The sequence below is a fragment of the Leptosomus discolor genome, chromosome 1 (genome assembly GCF_034619465.1).
Source record: "Leptosomus discolor isolate bLepDis1 chromosome 1, bLepDis1.hap2, whole genome shotgun sequence".
NCBI classification, from domain to species: Eukaryota; Metazoa; Chordata; class Aves; order Leptosomiformes; family Leptosomidae; genus Leptosomus; species Leptosomus discolor.
Window position 1 is genome coordinate 150,652,945 of NC_141391.1, and position 25,241 is coordinate 150,678,185.

The 25,241-nt window shown below is 37.8% G+C and overlaps 1 protein-coding gene across 1 annotated transcript in view; it reads left to right on the forward strand.

Annotated features, from left to right (window-relative positions):
* Positions 1–24,093, forward strand: part of DCP1B (decapping mRNA 1B) — a 47,234-nt gene extending 23,141 nt beyond the window's left edge. The window contains exons 4-9 of the mRNA XM_086479345.1: positions 2,165–2,231; positions 4,400–4,535; positions 12,953–13,081; positions 13,846–14,682; positions 21,071–21,319; positions 23,131–24,093. Of these exons, the coding sequence (XP_086335471.1) occupies positions 2,165–2,231; positions 4,400–4,535; positions 12,953–13,081; positions 13,846–14,682; positions 21,071–21,319; positions 23,131–23,205 (1,493 nt within the window). The 3' untranslated portion in view covers positions 23,206–24,093. The remainder of the gene's footprint in view (positions 1–2,164; positions 2,232–4,399; positions 4,536–12,952; positions 13,082–13,845; positions 14,683–21,070; positions 21,320–23,130) is intronic.
* Positions 24,094–25,241: the final 1,148 nt, after the last annotated feature.

A 25,241-nucleotide genomic window follows, 5' to 3' on the forward strand; every position in this document is an offset into this window, starting at 1 on the left:
TTGGCTTGCTTCTGCTGTTGATTCCAGTCTTTTAACTTGGAATGGCCAGAAGCATTATAGTATTTCCATGGGACTGTCAGCTTTAAACTTTATTAGATATTCATGAATAGTCTATGACGTGTTTGATCAATTGACCAAAAGGTGATGCTCTTCAACCTGTCCTGCATATTGATGATGCCACCAGCTGTAGCAGACATAAAAAATATTGAGTGGATGGAACACGTGGCCAAAGTTTCATGAATACTCTTCTGCATTGGAGATTCTTTTGTAACAAAGAAGAATCTTGATTAAAACAAATTTGACTTGTCTGGGGTTTTCAGACTGCTTGCGATGTTGCATTGAAGGATATAGGGTCACTTGTAATATGGAAAAGTTTTCAAATGTTTTTCATCAGAAGGATGTGTAGTTCTGTGTAATAGGTTGGTGTTTTGGAACCTTGTGAATTGTTCACACGCTTTTCTACAGGTTTGCAGTTTATTATTGAATGCTTATTGGAATGTGTTAGAATATTAATGTCTACTTTAAATGCATATTTTAATATTAGTATATGTTACAAAAGGTGATGATTGTGCAGTTCAGATCAACTCTTACGTTGCACATTTGTAGAACTACTGATACACGTTATGTTACTTGCCTTTTTTAGATGAATAATAGAAATCATCATCACAGTTTTCAAAAGTTAATCATAAAGAGGACTGTACGTATTTTAAAAGTTATTTATTGTATGTCTACAGGATGGCTGTTGGTTTGTGGGTTTTTTAGGCTTTTCACCAGTATGCTGTATTAAACAGTTGAACCATTTTTAGTTACATAGAAGACAACACATGGCTGAAAATTTGAGGGGGAATAGAGAGAAGTATCACACGTGTGTCTTACAAACAGCTCTACATTTGTTTTCTTTCTAAACATTAACAAAGCCAGCCTATACTTTGTATACCACAGTTTTGGTTCTGTGGAACTGAAGAAGTGATTTATTTTGGATTCTGCTAGTATAAGGAAATGTTACATGATCAGGGTCAGTGTTGCAATTATTTCTAAACAGGTACTCAATCCATTTATGTCCTTTTCAAATAAAATCTAGCCCCTAGTACATTGTGTTAGGAATTGCCATTTCTTAGTCAGATTAAGGGAAAATTCTTGCCTGTAGTATGATAGGAGGGGGAATGGGGAAGAAACACAGCTATTTGCTACAGTGTCATGTAAAGGGAACACGGTTGTTACAGAAGATTGTGGTGATGGAGAGAGGAAGATCCATGTTAAGCCTTTAAGTGCTCTCCCTTCCTCTTCTCAGAGCAGATTTGTGTCTGAGGTTAAAACTAGGACAGTTGCCCTCACAAATGTGGACAGGTTGTCTTGAGACCATGTTGTAGATGTATTCTCAGGCTGTCTTACCACAGCTATGTAATGTGATTGTGAGTGGAAAAAAGCTCCCTGTTTATGATGATTGCGGAACCTGCGCTAACTGCAGTCCATTATGGCTGTTACCATCATGATGGTTTCATTAGCGGTGTGTATGTTTGAGAATCTTGAACTACTATTAAATTTGAATCTGTCATTGCTGGGCAAAGCTGCAGGCACTTACTTTAGTGGAAGTCTGAGCTTAGATGCGGATTTTCTAATCCTGGAGTTGGCTACAGATAATTACTTATTTGGTGGTGAAAATAATGGGCAACATTACAGGAAATCTACAGGGAGGCAGAGGTGTGTTTGTACTACTCTAACAACTTTGATGATACGTAAGATAGACTGGAACATTGTTGAAGGCTAGACGGATCTTGCTTGCTTACATATGCGTGCAAGACTACCTGCAGTATACTAGCCACTGGAGTCTAGTGGATATGATAGGACAACTGAAAAAAAAAAAAAAAACCCACAGAGGAAAAGGCTTTAAACAAAAAACCTCTGGTTTAGTGTTCTGGAGAAAAGGATCAAATACCTCTGCCTTTACTGAAGGTTCAAGAGCTTGTAATTTACATCCTTAGAGATATGCCTTTGATCTTTTTTGATTTCTGAGGATCTGAGGTATCACGTTTATGCTGATAGGTGGGGAAAACGTAAAACAAAAAAGTTTAAAAATTCCTTTACAGGTCACTTTTAAATATCTGCCAGGTAGAATTGCTGTTTGAGAAGATGCTCATAGTTTGTGTTTGATGTGCATTTACAGTGTCCATATATGGGATTTGGTTTTATGATAAGGAAGAATGCCAAAGAATTGCAGAGCTCATGAAAAAGTAAGTGATGGGTAAACAAGACTTTTTGTGCTTTTTTAATGTATGTATTTCTGTACATACATGCACATTATGTTACTAGGATGGTCATACCTTTCTACTTTAAACCTGTATTTGTAGACTCTGTTGCAAGTAAAGTTGTCACACCTGCATTTTGTATAATCAGAAATAAGTCACTGTATTACAATACTTTTTCATAGTTTGCTGTGCAGCTTTCCAGCTACATCAGAGTATAACAGTTGATCTGATTTATTTCCTGATGACTCAGAGATCTGTTTTGAGAATTGTATTCTTTGGGGTTTTAATATATATTTTAATTTGGGAAAATTTTCTTTTTCAATGTTGCTGTTACCTTTTTTTCTTGTATCAATGTAAGTGTGGGCTATATTGAAGGCATACTGTAATAATACAATTTCTGTGGTTTTTATCCTGTTTCTACTTAATAGCTGGATTCCTCCTTCCTCATTTCTTAACAATATGTGCAAAATTTGCTTTGGTTTTGGAATATAAAGCAAGACTTTAATTAGCTTTGAATTCATTACTTTTACATACATAATAATATTATTTTGTACGTTATGCAATCCTTAGTTTTGCAATCAACTTGGAGATTAAAATTTCAAACAGAACTGTGTTCTCAGCTGTATTTTAATCTAACAATATCATGGATAGTTTTTTTTTCCACTGTCACTGCTTTCTTCATGTGTCCAGGATGGACAGGCCTCATTTGTCTGCTCTACCCTCTAGTTGGCGTAATGATGGGCTTGTTTGCAATGAACCCTTTCTTTATGGCTGTATTCTGCAGGATTTCATGTTTATTTGGAGGAGGAAGGAGCTGAAGTCTTACAGATTTTGTCAACATATGCAATCTAAATTTTTTAAGAGCTATGATGTGGAGGGTCTAGTAAAGGGGCCCAATAGGAACAGACAAGAGATTAGATATACCAGTATATAGGGTTGGATGTATCGTTGTGTCACAATTCTTTTAAGAGGCAGGAGGAGGGATGACACAGAGCCAGGTCTTTATCATCCCAAGAAAAGCTATGGGAGGCAGATACAGTCAAGCTGACAGCATTAGATACTAACAGAGCGCAATGCAAAGGCACTGTCAGACCTGTGAATCTCTCCTTTTCAGGTCATCTGTCCCAGCCTTAACAGCTTCTGTAGCCAGAAGCATGCTGAGGAAGTGACATCAATTTTGATTGCCAAAGTTACCGAGTGCCCAAAAGCCCATTTATGTGCCTGCAGTACAAGTCTGAACAAGGCTTATTCTCACACATCTTGATCCATAGCAAAGTGCTTTAACTCTCCTACCACTATGTTCCAGATAGGATTTCTTATAAAATACTAGATGGGAAAGTAGTCATGTTTCCTCTATATCTCTTTTTAAAGTAATACCTGCTGCTTTTCATTTTGCAGTGACAAAACGTTGTGAAACACAAACTGTGACAATGGTGAGGGCTTATTTAGGGTTTTTTGTTGGTTTTGCTGTATATACTACAGCTTTAAAATGAGTCAGTTGTGACCCAGGAAATAATTGATGGGGATGAATTTACAGAAATAAGCAATGAACCCTAGGAAACCCAGGGTTTTGACAGCTAATTTTAGTTAACTAGCTCAAGTTTCAGTTGGTGGTGATTAGGTATTCTCAAACTGGCAATTTACTACAATAAAAACTAGTTTTCAGACGATTCATACAATTGTAAACCACGTGTAGTGGTTTATAATAGCAGTGTTTCATATAGATAAAAAATACCCTGTCGCTCAGCCAATTGGCTGTGTGTTTTAATTCTCAGCATTCCACAATAATAATAAAACAGCTGGGGCAGGAAATTGGTCATTTGCTAGTAGTTAATGAGTGATTTGTGTGTGTTTGCCATCCTACACCACCAGCAGAACTGAATAACACTAAATTCCCTGCTCCTTTTGGGTATAGAAATTGTGACTGAGTTACAGAAATTTTAGTCTATGGCCTAGTGTATTTAAGATTGGAGAAAATGAGTCTCATGCCTGGTCAAATTATGTTTTAGTAGAGATTTTTTTTTACACATGTTTTAATGTAAATGGGGGAAATTTGAGTTTTGATTAATTATTGTAGAATAGTTGTAGTTAAACTTTTTATATTTTATCTGTGTTTTTGTCTTGTATATTCTCCTCTCACCTCCAACTTTCAGCCTAACTCAGCAGGAACAATTCAAAGCACAGCAGGGCACGGGAACAGGAGTGTCCCCAATGATCTTGAATTCTGCTAATAACAAAGAAGTGGATATCTTACGGATGCTTACCAAGGCCAAAGACGAGTATACCAAGGTGAGACTTGCTGTCTATAAAAAAGAGGACATTTCTTTTGGGCAAACTGTGATGCCAACTTGCTTACACTTTACATTTTCAGACATGAAAGGTTTGGGTTGGTTTTGGTTTGCTTTTAAATAGTTTTACTTGAAGTGAAACTGATTTTGGACAACGTGCCCTCTCATTGTGCGTGGGAGTGGATGGTAGAAACGTTTTGTCATAATTTGCTGAAGATTCAAAAGAATTTAATGCCATCAGTACAAACTTCTGAAAGGAGAACATGTATATGATTGATTATTTTTGGAATTCTAGGGGTTAAGAACAAGTATAAATTGGCTTTCATTTTGACCCTTACTGCTCCTGTGTTTACTGAATAGCACCTGGAAGTTGTGCCCCATATCTGAGGGAAGTATTCAGACCTGCTAATAGTTTCTGTGGTTTGTACAAATACCTTCCTTCAGAGAAGACCTCTAACAGTGAAGTTACTGCTTTTAATTGTGGTTGTTAGCTACTTTCAAACGCTAATGGAAGGAAATGAAAAGGTTGAAATGTAGTGTGATTTCAGCCCATGTGCTGTTTTGGTCTTCTGAGACTTCTAAGTAGAGAAGTAACTAATGGACTAATAATGTTCTCTATTATTGAGCAATCAAAAACGTTTTACTTTGGGGAATAAAAATCTAATAATTTTAACTATTCATATATACGCTGCAAATTGTTACAGAGCCTGCAGGTTCCTACTGCTGTTTCCTGTATTTCATATGTGTTGTCATGCAGTAATAAAGCTCATAAGTGTTCTGATTCCAGAAACACATATATCTTAAAACATAAGCGATTTAAAGCGAGAAAAATTTCTTTTTCTGACATGTGGCTACTAATAAGGTCCTCAGAAACATAACAGCAAACTATTGGACTTATGGTGAAATGTAGCTCCTTGTTGTGATATAGTTTCTTTTGAAGCTTAGGACCTTCATATTTTCTGTAATAAGGATTTAATGTATTATAGTGGACAAACACCTCCAAAACCTGGTATCTTTTCTATGTTTCGATATCAGTATCTAGTCTTGGTGTAAAAAGGTGTGATTTGAGATATTATGAAATGTTTAAGCAGTTTTAATGGAATAACCTTAAAAAATACTCTAAATGGAAAACTGGGAAAGTATTAGGCTGTCTTCAGATTCTGTGAGAAGGAGGTAATAAATCTAAAAAAGTTCCCTTCCATTTCTACATTAGCGCACAGAAAATCAAGACAAAGGAGAGGAAATTCTAGAAGAGCTATTGTTTAAATAATAGTTTTTTGAATTCTTCCCTGCAGATAAGATCTTTTGCAAATTTGCTTCTTACTTCATCTTTAATCTTTCTGCATTTAAGGGATTGTGGAGGAAATAACATGAAACCTTCCTCTTCATCTGGGACATCAATGCTAGGAGTTATCTGACCTCTTAAGAACAGGATATGTGGGGGTTTCTTGTTTTGTTAATAATATAAAATTAAGAAGGGTGTGTTAAATAAAGGCAATGACAACAATTTTTGGATTTAATGTCAGTATGTTACAGAGCAGTCGTGCTTTTTGAATGCTTTATGACATCTACTTCCTTGCCAGTCTTAGTCTTAGAGTGCTGATGTGCTGAAATCAGTTATGAAATATGTTCTCCTTTTTGAATTCTATGTGGTTTCAGAGAAGAGGGAATTTTAAAGTGTTGGGAGCCGTAGAATAAAAACATCAATTTTCAAAGCATCTAAGGAATTTTTCTCAATTTTTAAGTCCTATGATGAGATTTAATTTATTTTAAGAGCATAACTAACTTTGAAGGCTGTATCATATTCCCAGATTAAGTTACACATTTAGAGGTTACATGTAAGATAAAAGACATAGCCTCCTCCCTGCTTTTATTATTGATGGAGCTGTAAGTTGCTAAACCACTGAAGTATTTTTTGAAAAATGTTACTTCTTATACCCTTGTCTTCTCTTGATCTCTGGTAAGAGGAAGTGTTATTAGCTGGCCTTATAATGATAGCTAGGTAGATAAACAGTTGATGAGCTGCTAGGGTACAGAATGAAGCATGACAATGTGTTTCTCTTAAATGATTATGCCTTGTCTTGTACTACAAGACAAGCTCTGGTTTTAGCTCTGTGCTGCGCAGTTCTTCTACAGTGTCTACCGATTTACTACATAATCTGTAGGATCTGTTAAAGGTCAGAGTAGGTGGACATCCTTTGTCTGACTGATGTGCCCAAAATAACTGAAGCTTCCTTCTTCATTACTAAGGACACACAACTATTTGATAAGAATATCATTTCTGGTACTGAGCACGCATGAACTTTGGACTTCTATTTCTGTTCTTTGACCGCTTCTTCACCGTCTTTCAGCAAAAATGTTCCAGTGGTACTGCCCTGGAATATAGTTTCTAAGTTTTCAGGTGCCTTAGCTTTTGATTTGTTAACTGTGTGAAAGACTTGATAGTAGGATCCAGAAGGCCTAGCTTTCCTGAGGGCACTGTGCATACTCAGCCTGGATGATGCAAAGTCTACGCTACTGTTCTTGAACCGTCTGAATTGGTTCTGTATGTCTCCCTTAAGCAGGACTCTTGACTGGAAATCCTTGCTGCTACTACCCTTCTTTGAGACAGTTCTTGTCCTCCTTACTTCCTCTCTTCTGCTGAGCACATTGCACACCTCCATGTGACTGTTTATTAATGTCATCTTGTGGCTACTTTGCATCAGCTAGGTAGAAATCCCCAGTTTCCAGCGCTTTTTTAGCTCTGCACTCAAGCTCTGACAACTTCAAGGTCCTCTTCATCACTTTCAGCATAGACATCTATATGCAAAGCTCTTCTAAGTTCCATCAGGTCTTGGCTGACCTGCTTTCCTTGTATCAGACTTTCTAGCATCTCCTCCTTGTACTTGATGGGTCTTTGCAGTTTACGTGTCTCAAAGTCAGGTTTTTTGCTGCAGAGCATGAGATTGGGATGTGACAGTATTTGTTTCAGGAGAACTGCAATACCGAGGTACCATGCTTGTCCCTTGTCTGTTTCCTTTGACTATGTCCAAACAGGTCATATGAAGCTTGAGCTTCATATTGTCCAGGTAGACTATGAAATCTCACAACATAGAGCAGTTGTTTGCCTGAAATGTATCAGACTATAACAAACCTGCCTAAAACATCCTCAGTGATGGTATTGTACTTTTTGATTGGTACCACATATGTCTATTTTTTTTCTAATGTGGCTTAGCCTTTCTTTGACTTGTTTTTAGATCCTTTTGATTTCTTATGCATCTTTTGTAGGAATATAGCTTTGAACAAGACACATGACTAAAGGACAGACCTGCAAAGCAAGATGTAGTAGTCATCAGGTGTTGTAGCTGATGAGTACACTTCTGGTTCTGCCAGTAAAGAGCATGGTGACATTTCTTTCATGCTGCTTTTTACTGTTTGATGACAATGGCATTTGATACCTTCTTTACCTGTCCACCTGACAGTTCCTTAAAATGTCATGCTGGTGCTCCTGACTTACTCATCAGCAAGGCCATGCTACCGATCTGCAAAAATGACCTTGTATTCTCAGCTCCAGTAGTTACAGATTCCTTTAAAATTGTCACAGCCTTTTTTTCTCTTCAGCATGCTTCTCTGTATTGATACCACCCTACAAGCCATGTTATCAAATTATGGGAATGATACCAAGTCAGGTCAATGTCGTTCTCTATAGGCCTTAGTATATTCTGCTGTTCATTTTGCTGAAGAATTTGGTCTGAAAAATGCTCATATAGCGATAGCGCTGTTAAACTCTAAGGCTTCTCACCTCATTTTTATATGCTTAGTTCTGTGATCATGAGTAGTATGACAATAGAATCGAAGGTACTCATGGTTTCTGAGGAATTTAGCCTATTAAAATACCCTGGGGAAATAAGGGTATTATTTAAATTCTGCAGAAATATACAAGAGTATGTTATCCATCACGTTAAAGAAAAAAAGTTTCAGTAAGTGCTTACATGTCTTTTAGCCAAAAAGCTATGCTGAAAAATAGTGATAAGAAGGAGGTATATTGAAGAAAAGGCAGCATCATTAGAAAGAGAACAGTTTCGGAGAAAAAGCTGTTTAATCTTATTGAAGTGTGGTTTTGGTCTATGTAGTATCGTGTAGGATCTGTCTAATCTAAAAAAGAAAATTATCTTCACTTGTTTTAGTATAGATCAAATAGGGGCCACACAAGGCACTTATTTGGACTTTCATCTGATAATTACTTAAGATGCTTCATTGCCAATAAGTGAAGGAGAGACAATGCAAGTCACCAGTCAGAAACTGGGTGGGAGAGATTTAAGAATAATTCAGTCATTTCTCGTAGTGTATTTAAAATTTTTGGAAAGTTGATGAGGTAGCAGAAGGCTCCATACTGGGACATTGTTGAAAGTCCATGTGAACTGCCTGGAAATGATGAGAAAATAAAGTTTGTAGAAAACAACAACAACACCAACAATAAAAATTAAGTTAATCGAATTCAAGGATAACAAAATGTAAGCTTGGAAGAACCTAAGAAAATTATTTGTTTGAGCAGTGCATTGGTAAATTTAACTCAGACCTAATAAATGGAAAGGAAACTTTTCCTTAGCGTAAAAACTTTAATAGTTACGTTAGTGTTGTAGGCTTGTCTTCTACACTGTTTCTTCATGACTTTTTTCTGTTATGAGTTTTTTATAGCAATCCATTCATAACTATTTTAAATATGAATTGCTTAGCAAAACTGAAGCTTCAATTAAGTGCAGTTTTCTGTTGAGTACTTCCATTAATCATACTTTGAATCATAGAGAAGGGAGGTAAGCATGGACTAGCTTTAGAAGAAAACTGTTTTGCTTGCTGTGAATAGTGTTTGGACTCAGCTCTTTATTTCAGTTTTGGGACATCTTTAATCATCAAACTTGCACTGCACTTTGAGATGGTACCAAGGCTCTGGGTGAATGAGATACCACATTCTAGTAAAATTATTTCTTTGATTGTTTTTTTTTAATTATTATTTTTTACCAGAGAGGGCAAAAAGTGTAGCTAAGTTTAAATATATTTACATATTCGGTGTGACTTACTCAGATTAGCCACAAAGCACTTGCTATGTGGTTTTATATTTAACTGAAATTCAGTTTTGCTGTGAAGCTCTGCATTACTGTCAATACTTTGTTCTTTATGTTTTTTCCAATCTAGTGCTTCAGGAATTTTTTCACTTTTTGTGGAAGGAGTGTAGCAGGAAAAAAGAGACAGGTGCTTGTACTTTCTTCAAACTGAATAGCTAACCACCTTATGGCATGATTGTCTGCGTGTGCTTTCAAGTTATTTCCAAGAACACCATTTGAATCAAAAATTGTCGTACAGTAGAAGAAATCCAGGTACATGAGTGGAACTACACTTCTACTTCGCAAGATTGTGTCTTCAGAAATAGATTGCAGAAGTCCTTGACTGTCCAAGCACCCACAACATGATTTTTCAGCAGAGACTCACAAAATCATTGAGACTGGAAGGGACCTCTGGAGATAGCCTAGTCTAGTCCAACCTCCCTGTTTACAGCGATATCAGCTAAAGTGGGTTGCTCAGGGCCATGTTAAGTCAGGTTTTAAATATCTCCATGGACAGAGGTTCCACAGCCTCTCTGGGCTACCTGTTCCTGTATTCAAACATCCTTAAAGTAAAAAAGGTTTTCTTAAGTTTAAACAAGATTTTGTATATTCTGTTTTTTGCCTTTTGCCTCTTGTCTTCACTGAGCACCACTGAGAAGAGTCTGGCTCAGTCTTCTTTACCTCTTCCCATTAGGTATTTATACACATTGATATTATAACCTGAGGCTTTTCTTCTGGAACTAAGCCTCTCCTTGCTTGACAGGTGCTGAAGTCAACTTCGTAGACTTCCAGTGGACTCACTCATGTGTCTGTGTCTTTCTTGTGCTGGACGTAGCACTGCAGTGCTCAGCAGAGCGGTCTAACTAGTGGTCAGTGGTCAGTAGAGGTGAAGGATCACCTCCCTTTGTCAGCTGGCAATGCTCTGCCTAAGGCAACCCAGGATGCTGTTGGCCGCCTTTTGCCACAAGGGCATGTTGCTGTTGCTTATTCAACTTCTTGTCCACCCAGGTCTGTTTCTGCAAAGCTGCTTGTCAGTCAGTCAGCACCAACCTGTACTGCACGGGGTTATTCTTCCTCAGTTTCCCTTTGTGAACTTCATGATCTGTCAGCCCATTTCTCCAGCCTGTCAAGGTCCCTCTGAATAGCCACATAACCATTTGGTCTATTAACTACATATCACTGTTTTATATTGTCTGCAAGCCTGCTCTTCCCCATCATTCAGCTCATTAGTGAAGTTGTTTGACATTGGGAGTCAATACTGTTTAACGCTGGGGTACACCGCTAGTGACTGGCCTCCAATTTGACTTCATGCCGACAATGTATTGAGTCCAGCAGGTCAGACAGTTTTCTCTCCATCTCACTGTCTATTTAACTTGCCTGCATTTCATCAGTTTGTCTTTGAGGATGTTATGGGAGACTGTGTCAAAAGCTTTGCAAAAGTCAAGGTAAATAGTATCCACTGCTCTCCCATCATCCACTGAGCCAGTCATGTGTACTGTGAAAGGCATGATCTCCACTTTGTACATCCATGCTGGCTACTCCAAATCACTCCCTTGTGCTTAATATGTTTAGAAATGGCTTCTGGTAGGAAGCCATTTCTTTCATCACCCTCCCAGAGATTGAGGTGAGGCAAACCAGCCTGAAGTGCCCCAAATCCTCCTTCTTGCCCTTCATGAAGATAGTACTGATAATTTGTTTTCTTCGGGTCCTTGGGAACCTCCTGCAATTGCCATTACCTTTCAAAAATAAAGAGTGGTTTCACAATGAGAGGCAGCTTTCTCAGCTCTTATGGGTGCATCCCATCTGGTCCTGTGGACTTGTGTATGTCCTTTTCGCTTACATGCTACATAACCTGATCCTCGCCTACTGAGGGTAAGTCTTCACCACTCCAGACTTTCCTACTAGCCTCAGGGGCCTGGGATTCCTGAGGACAAATGTTGCGAAGAAGGCCTTGAGTACCTCCTAGAGCACCCGGAGTCCCCTCGAGAACTCAGGTTCTGTTTTACTGAGCAGCCCTGGAACACGTGTGTCTTTGTTTACTGTTGCGGTAGGTGTCAGAAATGGATTAAATGATCCATTTTGTACATTTGAGGGTAAGGGTTATTTTCTCACCTAACACATTTGCATCCTAATGAGTTTGTCTTGGAAAGATCTGGAAGGGACACTGACATGTTCATAATCGCACAGCAGTGGCTCTGCTGTGTGTCCGTATGGGAGTCTGTCCCGTCCAGAGTTCTGTCCCTCATAGTGCACAAGACTGGACTCTTTGGAGGAAAGAATGAGAAATGAAAACTGATCATTCTTTACCCAACCATTAGTCCTGCAGCATAAAATTTAGAGCCCATCAAATTGAAGTAATTAACTGTGAATATTCTTGTTAGATACAATTACAATATTGTACAAATACAGTTACAATACAATTTTTGTTAAATAATTCTTTTAAAAATCTTTCTGGTCTCTTGGTTTCAATTGTATCGAGTGACAATCATTTCCAATATACTCTTTTCTGCTGATAGAAGCATTCCTGGTATACCCAATGCTTTTTTAGTTTCATTGACTATATTCTTACTTTTTGTACGGTGTAAATAAGACCATCTTATTCACCTTTTCCTAATCCATTTGCTATTTCTCTTTCATGCAGCATTTCTGTGCATTTTTTCTGAATTAAATCATGCCCTTCTCTCTTCATGTGTCAGTCATTCCATGTCCCTGATCACTTTTAGTCATCTATCTCTGCCCATCTTTTTACAAATACATTTATTAATCCTGTCATATTTAATAAGGAAACATACTGATTCTACAAATTGATTAAATCTTTAATTATTTTTCTGTGCAGGTGTATTCATCCTCCAAGTTCCCACAATGTGGAATATTTCTGTAGAAGAGTTTGCGTTATAACTCTAGATGTTAACAAAAAGCATTTAAAATATTCTTCATAGGCACATTAATCCTTCTTGTATCTAAACTACTGCTAGCTGCCTACTGATGCAGAAGAAGCATGTCTGTTCCTTGGTTTCTAAGGTGCTTTTTAAAAATCATGGGGTTTTTTAAGTGCAGGAAAAGCAGCAGATAAGAGAACTGAGATTCAAATTAGAGGGAAGCCTCGTAATCAGGAAATTTTTGAATCAAGTGTTTATTTTTACAGATGCTTTGTGGTTTTATAAAATTAGGTTGCAGTCCTCATAGTTCTTACGAAAGCATAACATTTCATAATCAGTGCTGCAACTAGTAGTTTTGGTTATTGAATACCTGGCTATGTCTGTATTTTACTGTAGTAGAGAGCTAAGGGAAAAGATATTGTCACACTTACTAAAAAAATACTTCTTTTCTGTTGCAGTGTAAGACCTGCTCAGAGCCAAAACAAATAACCAGTTCCTCTGCAATCTATAACAACCCCAACCTAATCAAACCAATTCCAGTGAAACCTAGTGAAAATCAACATCAACGAATATCTCAGCAAAGCAAGGTAAAATGTTTTGTGTGTTTTCTGACTAGTGCTGCTGTAATCGAGTAACCATGTAGGAATAGTTATTTGAGTCGGAAGGTCAGTGCAAGAATTTGAGGTGGAACCACTGTAAGAAATTACTTTAATGCAAAAATAGTCTGTTTTATAAAAAGCTCCCCAACCCCCATGATATGATGCAGAAACATGTAAATTACAGGCATACTATCCTGACGCAACGAAGAAATACTAGTCTTTCAAATTTCAGATGCCGTTTTGATCGCAAGCTGGTCTCATCAATTGCTTGACCACAGGTTTTGTGGGGTTTGTTTTTTTTGTTTTTTTTTTAAGGTGAATTCAGTTGTTCTAAATAAAGAAAAGTCTCTTGGTATATCTTCAAGCTAAATCACACTGCAAAATCCCAAAAGCTGAATTCAGCTGTGACAGGGAGATGCACAAGAAGTGGCCCTACTTCATACGTGGGGAGATTTCTGTCCCTTACTAACACTGTACTGATATCTGAAAGGGAAGATGCTCTTTCATGGTATTTAAAGTGAAGTCGCTGCTCTCTCTTAGATTCACTGATTTTTTTCTCCCACATTAGCAGCTTGGCAACTGTGTTCTTGCCCTTCCCTATGTGACAAAACTATTGAAAATCCTCTTGGGAGAAAAGAGCATAGCAGTTTTCTCTGCTTTTTCTTGAATACTGCTAGCTAGATATTGTCGACACTTAATGTAAATTATGCATGAGGGAAGTATGTTTACTTTTTTCCTTTGTCTCCTCACAGAATGTGGACCCTGAACCACAGCACTTGTCTTTGACAGCACTGTTTGGAAAACAAGAAAAGTCAGATGTCTCAGAACCACTTAATAAACAGCAAGAGAATCTTCCTGTTAGGCAGGGTGTGGTACGTTCACTGTCCTATGAAGAGCCTAGCAGGCATTCTCCTTCTGCAGAGAAACAGCTTTGCCCCGCCATTCAGAAGCTTATGGTGCGTGGGACAGACCTTCATCCGCTTGCTGAGCTTCCCGAGAACCGACTCTGTGAAAATGGCAATATCCACCCTGTGGGTGAGACTTTCACAGGACTCTTCCAACCTGTGACTTCTCATGGTATTGCAACACCTCATGTAGTTCAGGATACTGCTGGCACCCAGAGCTTATTACAGAAATTACAGAGTCAGTCAGGGACAGTGACTAAAATGGACCCCAGTGGAACAGGATCTGTGAACTCGACTGCTTCTGTGTTCAACAGGACTCCTGCTGCTGTTGGACCACCGGCAGCAACAGTAAATAATATGAGACAGCCACCTTTGGTGTATTTCAATGGTTCCCTACCAGGCCAGACTTTAGAGTCTCAGACACTTGGTAAAGAACAATCCAAACTTCCTAGACAGCCACTTTCTCTCTCTGGCAATCAAGCAGCCAACTCTGGGGTGATTTCACCTCAAGAGTTATTGAAAAAACTCCAGATAGTGCAACAAGAACAACAGTTGCATGTATCTAGCAGACCAACCTTGGCAGCTAAGTTTCCTGTTGTTACTCAGAATACCAATACACTGAAACCACTGGATTCCTGGATAGAAAAGGCACCGGGTACAGAAAAACAGAGCGCTCTCTTTCAGGTAAATGGGAAACTTCAACATTTAAAATAAATACATAAATAAAAATCTAGCAGTCTTTTGAACTTGGTGTTTTGCAAGGTTAGTCTTTGTTTCATTTTGACCAGTATAGTCTTTTTACTGTCTTACAGCATGTTGCATGTCATTCATTTTGCAGATGAAAATTCAACAACAATAAGTTCTGATTTACGAAGCTGTGATGTTGTAAATACTGAAGGCGACATCTCTTGCACATCAATAATGACTAAAAATACTGCAGTCTTGGGTTTTTCCAGAGGCACTTTGAAAAGTCACCTAGTTTTCAGCTGCAATACTTAGTCTCAGGCTGTTGTGTGTAATTGCTGGTTACTGAGTGTAATATTTTGGGTTTAATAATTTTCCTTACAAAATTAGTCATAGTTTTCTCATGTGCAGGTATGCATTCCTTTGTATGCCAGTTGCTAAAGGTGCTTAAAAGGTTACTTATTTTCTAACAGCAGTTTTTAGAAGAATACGTATATCGGTGAATTAGTTATCTCCTACAGTAACTGCTACTTCTAGCTATTCGTTAGCTGTTTTTTTTTATTTGCTATGTATTATTTTGAAAAAAAGGCCTTATGCCTGAATGCCTTCAAAAAAAACCCAATACCCTTAATTCTGCTGATTGTGACCCTAAAAGTCAGATTGGTGTCTTAAAAAATTCAGGCGATGTCAAGAGACTGTGTCTCTCTCCTGAGTACATTTTTCTGTTCTTTAGAAAAGCATCACACCCGATTACAAAAAGTCCCATCCTGTGCAGTTACTTTAACAACTTTGTTTTCTTTAGGATCTTCTACACTTGAATGTCTTTAAATGCCCTGTTTGGGGATGCATCTAAGCCCCTTTTAACTTCCTTTGTGGTAGACAGACCGTCCACAAGAGTTTTGGTGAACTGGAGTCTGACTTGTACTGGAGTCTAAAGTTGCTCATCCAAATGAAAAAGCATTCACCTTTTCACTGTAAAGTTCAAAAGCTGCTTTTCTATTGCACCTTCTTAAAACCTGAATGAAAGACTATAGAATACTTCAGCATGCTCCAAGAATCCTCCTTATTCTAGAAAGTTATCTTACACATGAAGAGGCTGAAACAGTCATTTCACAATCAAGAGCCACGTCTGTCACTAACACTGTGACAGGTCAAGATTTCTAATGCCATGAGAGAGGTCAGAGGAAGGTGAATTTGATATAGCAAATAGCCATCATTATTTCTATTCTTTTAATTAAAGCAGCATGACTTTGAATCTGTGTGAAAGAGTTTGGGGGGGATTAGTCATTGAAATTATTCGGGATCAGTTGCTTACAGATAATCTGACTTTCCAGTGGAGTGCTAATGAATAAAAAGAGAATCCAGAGTCACAAAAATTTACTTCTGTTTTCACTGGGAATGGAACTTGTCTGCTATAAATAAAAGAAAGTGTCTAATTCACTGGTACATGTACTGATAGCATGGAGACGTAAGATATTCCTACATTGAAGGTAAAAGTTAAATGAGGCAAGTGCCAGGCTATACATTGTAAGTCAGTATGCATAAATAAAAAATGGCAAATATGCTGATATATTTTCAAATTAAAAGTCCATATAAATGCTGATATGACTAATGGCTTTATTTGTGTATATTTGAAAAGTAAAACAATGCCAGCATTATGTTGCAATATGGAAAGGGAATTACTGAGGTCTGACATAATGCAATTTCAGTAATTTTACTGCTTGAGTACAAATAGAACAATAGCTTGTGAGAAGAATCTTCACTAGAACAAGTCTCATTCACTGGGATTATTGCTGCAAGTTTGCCTTATAAAATTTAAAAAAAAAAAAACAAACCAAAAGCAACTAAGGAGACTTTGCATGGCTGAGAGCGTTCCACATACATTGAATCTGCCTAGGAGCAGCTTCATGGACTGACACAGCCACAGCTGCTATCAAAACAGTATTAGCTGCAGTTCTTCTGACACATTTAGGATTGCTTATGAGATTGAGTACATAGACTGAAAATGATAATGAAAGTATGGCTAATTATTGTTTAGGACATCTAAAGCTCTGCAATCTGGAAGGAATGGCCTCTTTCACATGCAGCAGATTGCCAAAAAAAGGAAAAGGGGGGGAGGCTAAAAATGAACAAACAAGTCTGTATTCCTGTAGAATGCCATGAAGTAGCCGTGTGAAATATGCCGGCTTTTTAAATAAAAATTGGAAGATAAAAAATTTGAAACAACTTTCAAAATCAGGGTAATATCATCCTTGCTGTAGACCAGAGGCTTTCAGTGCTGCCATGCCTGCAGACAGACATTCGCGTGAAATTGAATTGGCACAAATATATCTGCACATGCTCATGCAAAATTGATCAAAGCAGATTCTGACAAGAAAAGGTTTTTTTCCGTAATTATTTGTCTTTTGGTATCACCTCTTCTACTACAATTCAGCACACAGAAAAAGCAAATTCTAAAAACAGGAATAGAGAGGTATCTGGACAGTGTCTGTTGTTGGAAAAATCGTATTAAAGGAATGCCCTAACTCCATCAGCAGCACTGAGAAAATGAAAGCAGTAGTCTTTTCCACAATTGACACATTACAAGTCCAAGTTTAAATTGGCTTCTGCTGCGTCTCCATATGGTGTAAGAACTGTGATCTCCCACATAGAAAGGAAGAGACCAGTTACCCAAAAAAAAAAAAAAAAAAAAAAGAAAAAAAGCAAAAACTGAAGAATAATGCTCGGAAGCACTCAGTCTGGTCTGGTGCCGTCCCTGTTCTGTGAACATTCCTTATGCAGACAGTGAGCAATGTGTGCTTAAGATGCAATAAAAAAACATTAATCTGCAGTGGACTTTTAAGCGTATTCTTAGTGTTAGGCATGAGTTATCCTGATTATAGATACATGCATGCTGAAGTGTTTACGTTTATAAGAATTATGGGTTTAAAAGTGCTTGCTATGAGCTTGACACAAATTTATGTTTTCTTCAGAAGACCACTTAGTTTGCAGCCCATTTTTCTTATTTCTTGGAGCATTTTCCATCAAGAATGTATTTTGTTCATAGTGTTAGGTCTTCTGAATATGTGCACGATACCTAGTATCTTTGGTCTGAGCACTGCACCGTTACCTCTCAATTGTCCTGACTGCAGTTTCAGCACGAGATTCTAAACATGCCCAGAGGAATGCAAATAGATGCATTAAACTTGTTTTGAGAAGTCATTTAAGATTCTGTAGTTAAACATCAATCAAAAGATTCTGAGTTTAGCTTGAAAGACAAAGCAATGTTAGCATTGTAGCCAGCTGTATTTTAGTAGTAACCATCTTTAGAGTTCCTGAACCATTCTTAGATTAAGTGTTCTCAGTTTTAAGTAATGCCACTAAAACCAGTTAGAGCACCCACTGGGTGCTGATGTCCCAGTGGAATGCTTGATGCACATGGGATTCTGCACACGTGGGAAGCAACAGAGGGTGCCAGTTTGCATTACAGGAGATCCAATGCATTCCTTAGTTCATGGTGTTACCTGAATTTGCCAGCTATTGCGTCATCTAGCTGCCAGCAGCCACGCAGAATATCAAACGGATATCTTGGTGAGCATTTATGCTTCAGACGAGGAATATTATATGCTGCAATGATTCTTTTGCACATTTTTCATTGTTCTTACTTCATTGCTATACAACTAACAGTAGACTCCTACTCTGTTATTAGTAACTCAGAGATTTAAGTGTTGACCCGATAAAGCTGGAGCTAATTCGGTAGAGACTGAATGAACAAACAGCTCAGGTTAGATTCTGTGGGAAAGAAGTTGAGCAACAGCATTTTGGAAGAGCTGTTATGCCTTGTGAGAAATTACTGGAAGCTGAAAGATTGGCCCCGAAAGCTATTAATGTCCCTACAGAGCACCTTCACTGCTTTCAGCAAAAGCGTGGTGCTATAGGAATTGCACTAGTAATGCGAAGATCAGCATCCTGTTTTCTGGTGGGTGTCAGTTGTCCCAGTGACTGAAGGTGATCTGAACTAAATCTAAAATGAAAATTTGCCTTTATGTTTTAAAAAACTTATTTGTTTATGGAATAGTTTGTTACATGGCAGAAGCTTTGAGCATGAACTCATAGCAAAAAAATATATTTTAATGTTTGCATATAGAAACAAATGCTGTGCACTGAAAAAATGATACATATATTTTCTATTCTTTTTCTGACACAAATATTTTCAGTTTTGCAGTAACCTGTAGATGGCAATATTGCTTATTCCATATAGTTCCCATACGCTTGGCAAGTCCTACCAGAAAGCTGTTTCTATCCAGAGAAAACGAATAATTTCCATATGTCTTTTAAACCACAACATGTATACATGTTTGACAGTAGTAACTGTGTATTATTAAGAGCACAGTTTGTCTCGGGTTTTGTTTATTTGCCTTGAACTCCCGAGAGATGTGCTTTTTGATTTTGAAGGATGTGTTGTCTAGGTCTTTGACATGGTCTGTCACAGGTTCCACTGTATCAGTGGGACAGTTTATCTCCTCTAGCTGCTCACCGTCATCCCTTTGCTAGAGGTTCCTGCCCTTGGAGAGCAGTTTCTATATGCATTCTTTAAATCATTAGGAAGAATCATCTGATTTAATCTAGCCCTGCCAATTTTGCTTGAGGTACATTAAGGAGAAGTTACTTCAGCTGTATGGATGAGTAGAGCAGAAGCATTGTGGTCAGTGTCTGGAGGTAGTCAGTCTCCCACAGGCAGGAGAACAGTCTTCTCACAGGAGAACATCTGTGCACAGTCTGAAGTTCTCACTCCTCAGAGGGATGTCATTGGTTTTCTTCTAAAACGAACATTGTTTTTCAAGCATAGGTGCATAAACGTGCACTACCTTACTGTTTGAAGCAAACCTACAATGAGTTAGGGGTACCTTAACTCATTCAGGAGCTTGCAACACAGACCTGATGATTACATGCCATGGGGTAGGAAAAAAGCTGTAGGTCAAGAGTTTTGGTTTTAAGTAATACTCTGTGTTTGAGAAACAGAAACAATATTTACCTGAAATGTGAACTGGGAGATTTTTGCATTAGGTGCATATTGCATGCTTTCTATCATCCTTGAGTTTTTCCTGACCCCTAGTCTTTCTGCTTCCTTAAATTTTGCATAAACAGCATGCGATCTCAATCCTCCTCTTTTGTTTCTATTTCTCTTTGTATTTTAGTGTAACATTCTTCAGAAATGTCTGGGGTAGAGCAATCGTACCTAGAGTAAGACGAGCTACAAAAATACAGATGTTCTTTAATATTAAACTATGTTGCTTTGCATACCTAGGAGATAAACTTCAGGTTTATTGTCTTAATTTTCATTTTTCTTCAAAATTGAAATGTAACCCAGGACACAGAGTGAAGTGATTCAGTAGCTTTTCACCTTCATACAGTAGCAATAAATCATACTCCAGTCCAAAAGAAAGGAGCTTTGGTGAGCGTGTAGCTTTTGTATGTTCTGTTCTTTGGAATAAAGATCAGATACTTGAGTAGCAAGGAGATGGCTGAGCTTAAGATTTTATTTTTTTTTACTAGAATTACCTGGAAAGAGCTGTAGTGTCTGCAAACTGAGTGAATAAACTTCCGTTATGTTGTCTGTTGTATCTGATAGTATTTGCTAGTCCTGCGTGTCTTACGGTTCCAAGATGCATTGCAATATTCGAAAGTAAAAATTCTTTGACACGTATCTTTGCAGGTTGGCATAGATATGATAGTAAGGCAACTTGCAGAACTACTGCAGCATCAAGGTTTTCCTTCTCCTTGACAGCCTTTTTGATTTTTGTCAACTGTCTCTTGGTTAGGAGTCAGTTCTGTTTCTAACAGTGCCACCAGCTCGCAGTGGCTCTTTAGATAAATCACTTAATCTCTGTTTTATTTCCCCTCTCCTTAAGTAAAATAATAAGAAATATATATATACATATGTATATATTTATAAATTAATTTGAAAGTTATAATTGGGAAATACTTTCTAGTATTAGGTACAAAGATTAGTCTTTAATAGTGATATTTGCCTGTGAGTATATTCTCAAAGATTAGACTTAATGACTTGCTGTCCCTATGTAGAAGACTTTACTGCTGTGTTCTTCAAGAATGCTCATATTTAATAGTAGTCTGATTTCTGTAATAAAATGCTCTTGTCCTAATGTCATTTGCCTATCAGTTACACTCAATCCCACTTGAATCCATTGCTGCAATCTCAAATTGGATGGAAGACCACTTAATCAGGAAGTAGATCATATAGGTGGTCCTGAGCTAGAGTTTCACGTAACTCTATCAATCTCCAGCAGTCTCTATACCTGCTGCCAATCAGTCTGCAGTTCTCATCATCTTTATTCCCATAGAATTAAGTACGTAGGTTTAATTGATGACTTTATTTTTATACGGACAGGTAATCTCACCTCAACGCATTCCCGCCACTGTGACTCCAACCTTGTTGATGTCCCCAATGGTGTTCACTCAGTCCACACCTGCTCCACCAAAAGCAAATGAAAGCGGGCGGGTAGCAGCAGCAAACCAGGAACCTGCTGCTAGCTCAGCTGGCCTTCTGCTGCCGCTGCAAACCCCAGAGCCACCTGTGGTCAACAGCAGCTCAATGACAAAGATGCAGCTGCAGGAGACACTTCTACACCTGATCCAGGTAAAGCACCAAGGATTCTCCTGCTTCGCTTAAAATCCTGATTCCCGTTTTGATATAAGCACCCGATAATCAGCTGCATCTCTCTGTCTAGAGGCTAAATGAATCATTAAAATCCATGTTGGAAGTTGTGGTACTTACAGCTGCGTGTTAACGGAGTACTATGGCATAGACTGGGGATGTCATAGCCTCTCCTTGCACGCTGCTGGCTTAACTGCGTTTTGATTAATGCATCTGATTTTGGGTTCAGGAAAGGTAATAAATTTGATGGAAAAGAACAAAGATGACCGAAGGCTTCATAGGGTCAGCCTATGAGCCAGAGAGATATCCATTATATTTTTAGCTAAGGATAAATAATGGGTGGTTATCCTAGCTGCCAAACATTTCAGAGATGCGTGTTAAGAGTAAGAGGAATTCAGATGGGAAATTAAAATAGCAGGATGAGTGTGAGCAACTTTAAAATATGGGTTAGATACCTGAACGAGTATATTTTTAGGTTTATTCAATGTAATTCTCTAGTTCAAATGCTAAAATTCCTTTTGCTGCAGTTTTTCAGGTTTAAATGTGATAAAGCATTAACAACATTATGTATGAGATGATTGTTTACTGCTCTGGGATGATATGAGTGATTATGAATATTTTTTTCCTTAACTTGCCGTGTGATGAATATCTGAAGAGTAGAAGTTGAGGAGAGGTTACATAACTAAAGACCTGGCTACAAATCACAAGGAATAAAGACACAGGTTTACGGGTCCAATTTGTAGGCCAAAACTCTGTGCCTGTATGGCTTTGGAATAAAAATAACTTAAAATGCAATTCAAGTTATAGACCCAGAAAGAACATAGTGTCTTTAACAAATTAGAGGCTTTTCTCATTTTTTCCCTCTATTTCTAGTTTGGGATTAAAAAATAAAAATATCACATTCTCTGGTTTTACATCTTTTGAGTATGGATAGTAGTAAAGCCATCTATGAAGTTAAAAAGGAAACTAATCAAGGAAAATTGGATTTTACCCTCTGAAACTGTACTTGTAAAATGTATATTTGAGTCTGCTGTTCTTTGTGGTGGTTAGGATTAACTGAGTTGCCTGGGAATGATTTATCGTCAATTTCTTACCTGTTATTTTTATTATATAAAACTCCATTCTCAGATGCTCCTGATTTTTCTCAAATAGTATCTTGATTTTAATTTTCCTCATGTGTTCCTGTGAGGTGCTTAGGACATTCTTTCTTAATGCGGGTTGACCCATTCTTGCAAAATGATCTTTGAAAGGATGAAGTCAAACAAGTCTCAGAGCAAAAGGAGCAGCATCAGTTAGGAGCATTAAGTCTAAAAGAGCTAAACAAGATGGAAGATTTTGCCCCAGGCAGGATTTAGTACAGGATCAACACCTGGCGTATTTCGTTGTTCCTTCAGACATGCTTGGAACTATCACTGACCTTGTGGAGGAAACTACTGAAGGAAATCCCGAGGTAAATGCGGGCAAACAGAAGAAATTACAGGGTTGTATTGTCACCAGGTTGTCACGCAAGAATAGTGGACTCCAGTTGGATCCACTGAGTTTCAAAAATCTGCTTTCTGGGTACTCATTACTTCTTATAGACGTATAGTCATGTTTGCTGCAGTAAAGTTCATATTCATGTCTGGTTCTTCTAAGGCTACTAGCAAGGCTTGGAAATAATATGTATTTTTGGTAAAGGAAGTAGCCTTCCTATTGCTCACTTCTTAAAATAGAGTAAGGTTGAAAAGTATCTGGTCCATGAAATTACTCAAAACGCCTATTATGCACTAACAATTACCTGTTTTGTTTTTCAGAATGATGACAACTTCTTAAATATTATTTATGAAGCATATCTCTTCAGCGTGAGAAAGGCGGCAATGAAAAAGTGAAAGATGATTTTTGAATTCGATTTCTATTGCTTCCTGAAATCCAGGGAAGAGGTTTCAAATTTTTCAAGTACGTTTACATTTAAAGAAGTGAATGGTCTTAGGCATTTTGCGTACACATAAATTTGGCTTGGTGACAAGTACATGCTGTGCTGAAAAAGAAGTGAGTGGAAACGGATTGTGCCTTTAGGGAGGGGAGCGTCACGATACTGAAGACTTAATCACAAAATATCTGAAATTATTTTTCTCATATTGGTCCTTACTTAGAATTGGTTTCCTTGCATAAGGACTCTGTTCTCAGCATTCAGTTCCTTTTTACTTGCAGAGTGGTTATTCATTGACTAGGTATTTGTCATGGATTTTCCGAGAGACATATGCAAGTGTCCCTTTGAACGTGCCCACCTCTGACCACATGGTGGCAATGTTGGACTATTTTTAGGAACGTGAAAGTCCGGGTGAAATCTTAGAAGGGAAAGTCTTGCGAAGACTGATCTATCATCGTACTTAGTTGTCTGCAAAGCAATTTAGATGAGAAGTCATGACTTTCCCCCAAATTTTTGTAGAAAATCTTTTTCTATTTTAACGAGAATATTTTTAGCTAGCTGTAGAAATGGGACTCTGCAGGTGTTTTGAGGAATTGCGGGGGGAGGGTTTGTTTGTGAATGTACTTGCACTCACTGTAGCTCTGGGGTGGCACTGGATTCATGTTTCTATTATTCCAGATCCAATCTGCATTATTACAAGCGATGTACAACTTTGTTAAGGGGAAGGCTACCTGGTGTAAAAGTCTTATTAAATTTTTTTTTTACTGTATTCCTGGAGCACAGTGATTTACTTGATCGATTTCTAAAGGAAATAAAATTGATAATCCCTACTATGTGCTGATTTATTTTTATGGTACCATGGACTATGAATTTAGAATTGTTGGGTCGCTTGTATTTGTATGACTTTTAAATGTTTTTACACTTGGCAAAAGACACATGAGGTTTTAAGTCAATTAGAATAAATGACTGAAAGAAATTTGATGTATATTTTTATTAGCATCTGCCAGTTTACTACAGTTGAGGAACCCAAAATTGTTCCTGAGGAGGCATTTCTTTTGTGGGTGCAGAGAACCCAACCTGAGATCCATAAATGAGTATATGCTCTTCTTTACTACGGGCATTGGTGTAGGCGCAACGCAGTAGCCTCACCTGCGAAGGTTCATCAGCGTAAATTAGGATGCAGGTTTCAATTAGTATAGTGGTAATGATTCAAACAGTTGCCCACACCCCCATACATCTGGCCTTTCTCTAGTGTGAGAGTGTGACTGCAGGCTGGGGGGGGGGGGGGGGGATTTGCTCACGTTCCTTGGGAAAGGCTCTAAATCAATATATAAAAAAAGTCAAGAGCTACTTCCTTTATACAGAAGTGAGTAACCCCAAGAGACTCGTCCCTACAAAATTGCTAGATTTTTCCTACACTAAGTAGCTCGTAGAAAGCAAGTTGTATTCTAGTTCCATTTTGTTACCAAATTGCTTACAATTCTTGTGGATTCAGTAAAAAGAACATCTTGAGCAGGTACCAGAAAGGGCTGACTTTAAAGGTAGCAAGTCCTAATCTAATCCTGTAGCCATAATAATTTATGTAGCCGTTATAATTTATGGGGTTCTACTGAGTTAATTGATATTATTTCTGAATGAACTGATGTGGAAAAAATTGGAATCTACACAAAAGAGTTTGTGTGAGACTAAGTACATGCATAATTGGTATCCGTGATGCTGGATTATCTGAGAGTGCAGTTTAAAGATGATGGGCACACATAGTTAAGCCCTCACTTGACATGTAGAACTTCCATAATTTGTGGGTAAAAATAATCCTTAAGCATCTCAAGCTGTGTTTGTGATAGGTTTTCTAGTCATGGGGCAAACATTTTTATTTACAAAAAAGTTAAGTAGACGTTTTAAAAACATCCATATTTATTGCTTTTCAGAGTAAAGTATCATTTACAAAAATTAAAGGCATGTATTTTAAAACATCTTCTGTTAACTCGATGCTTA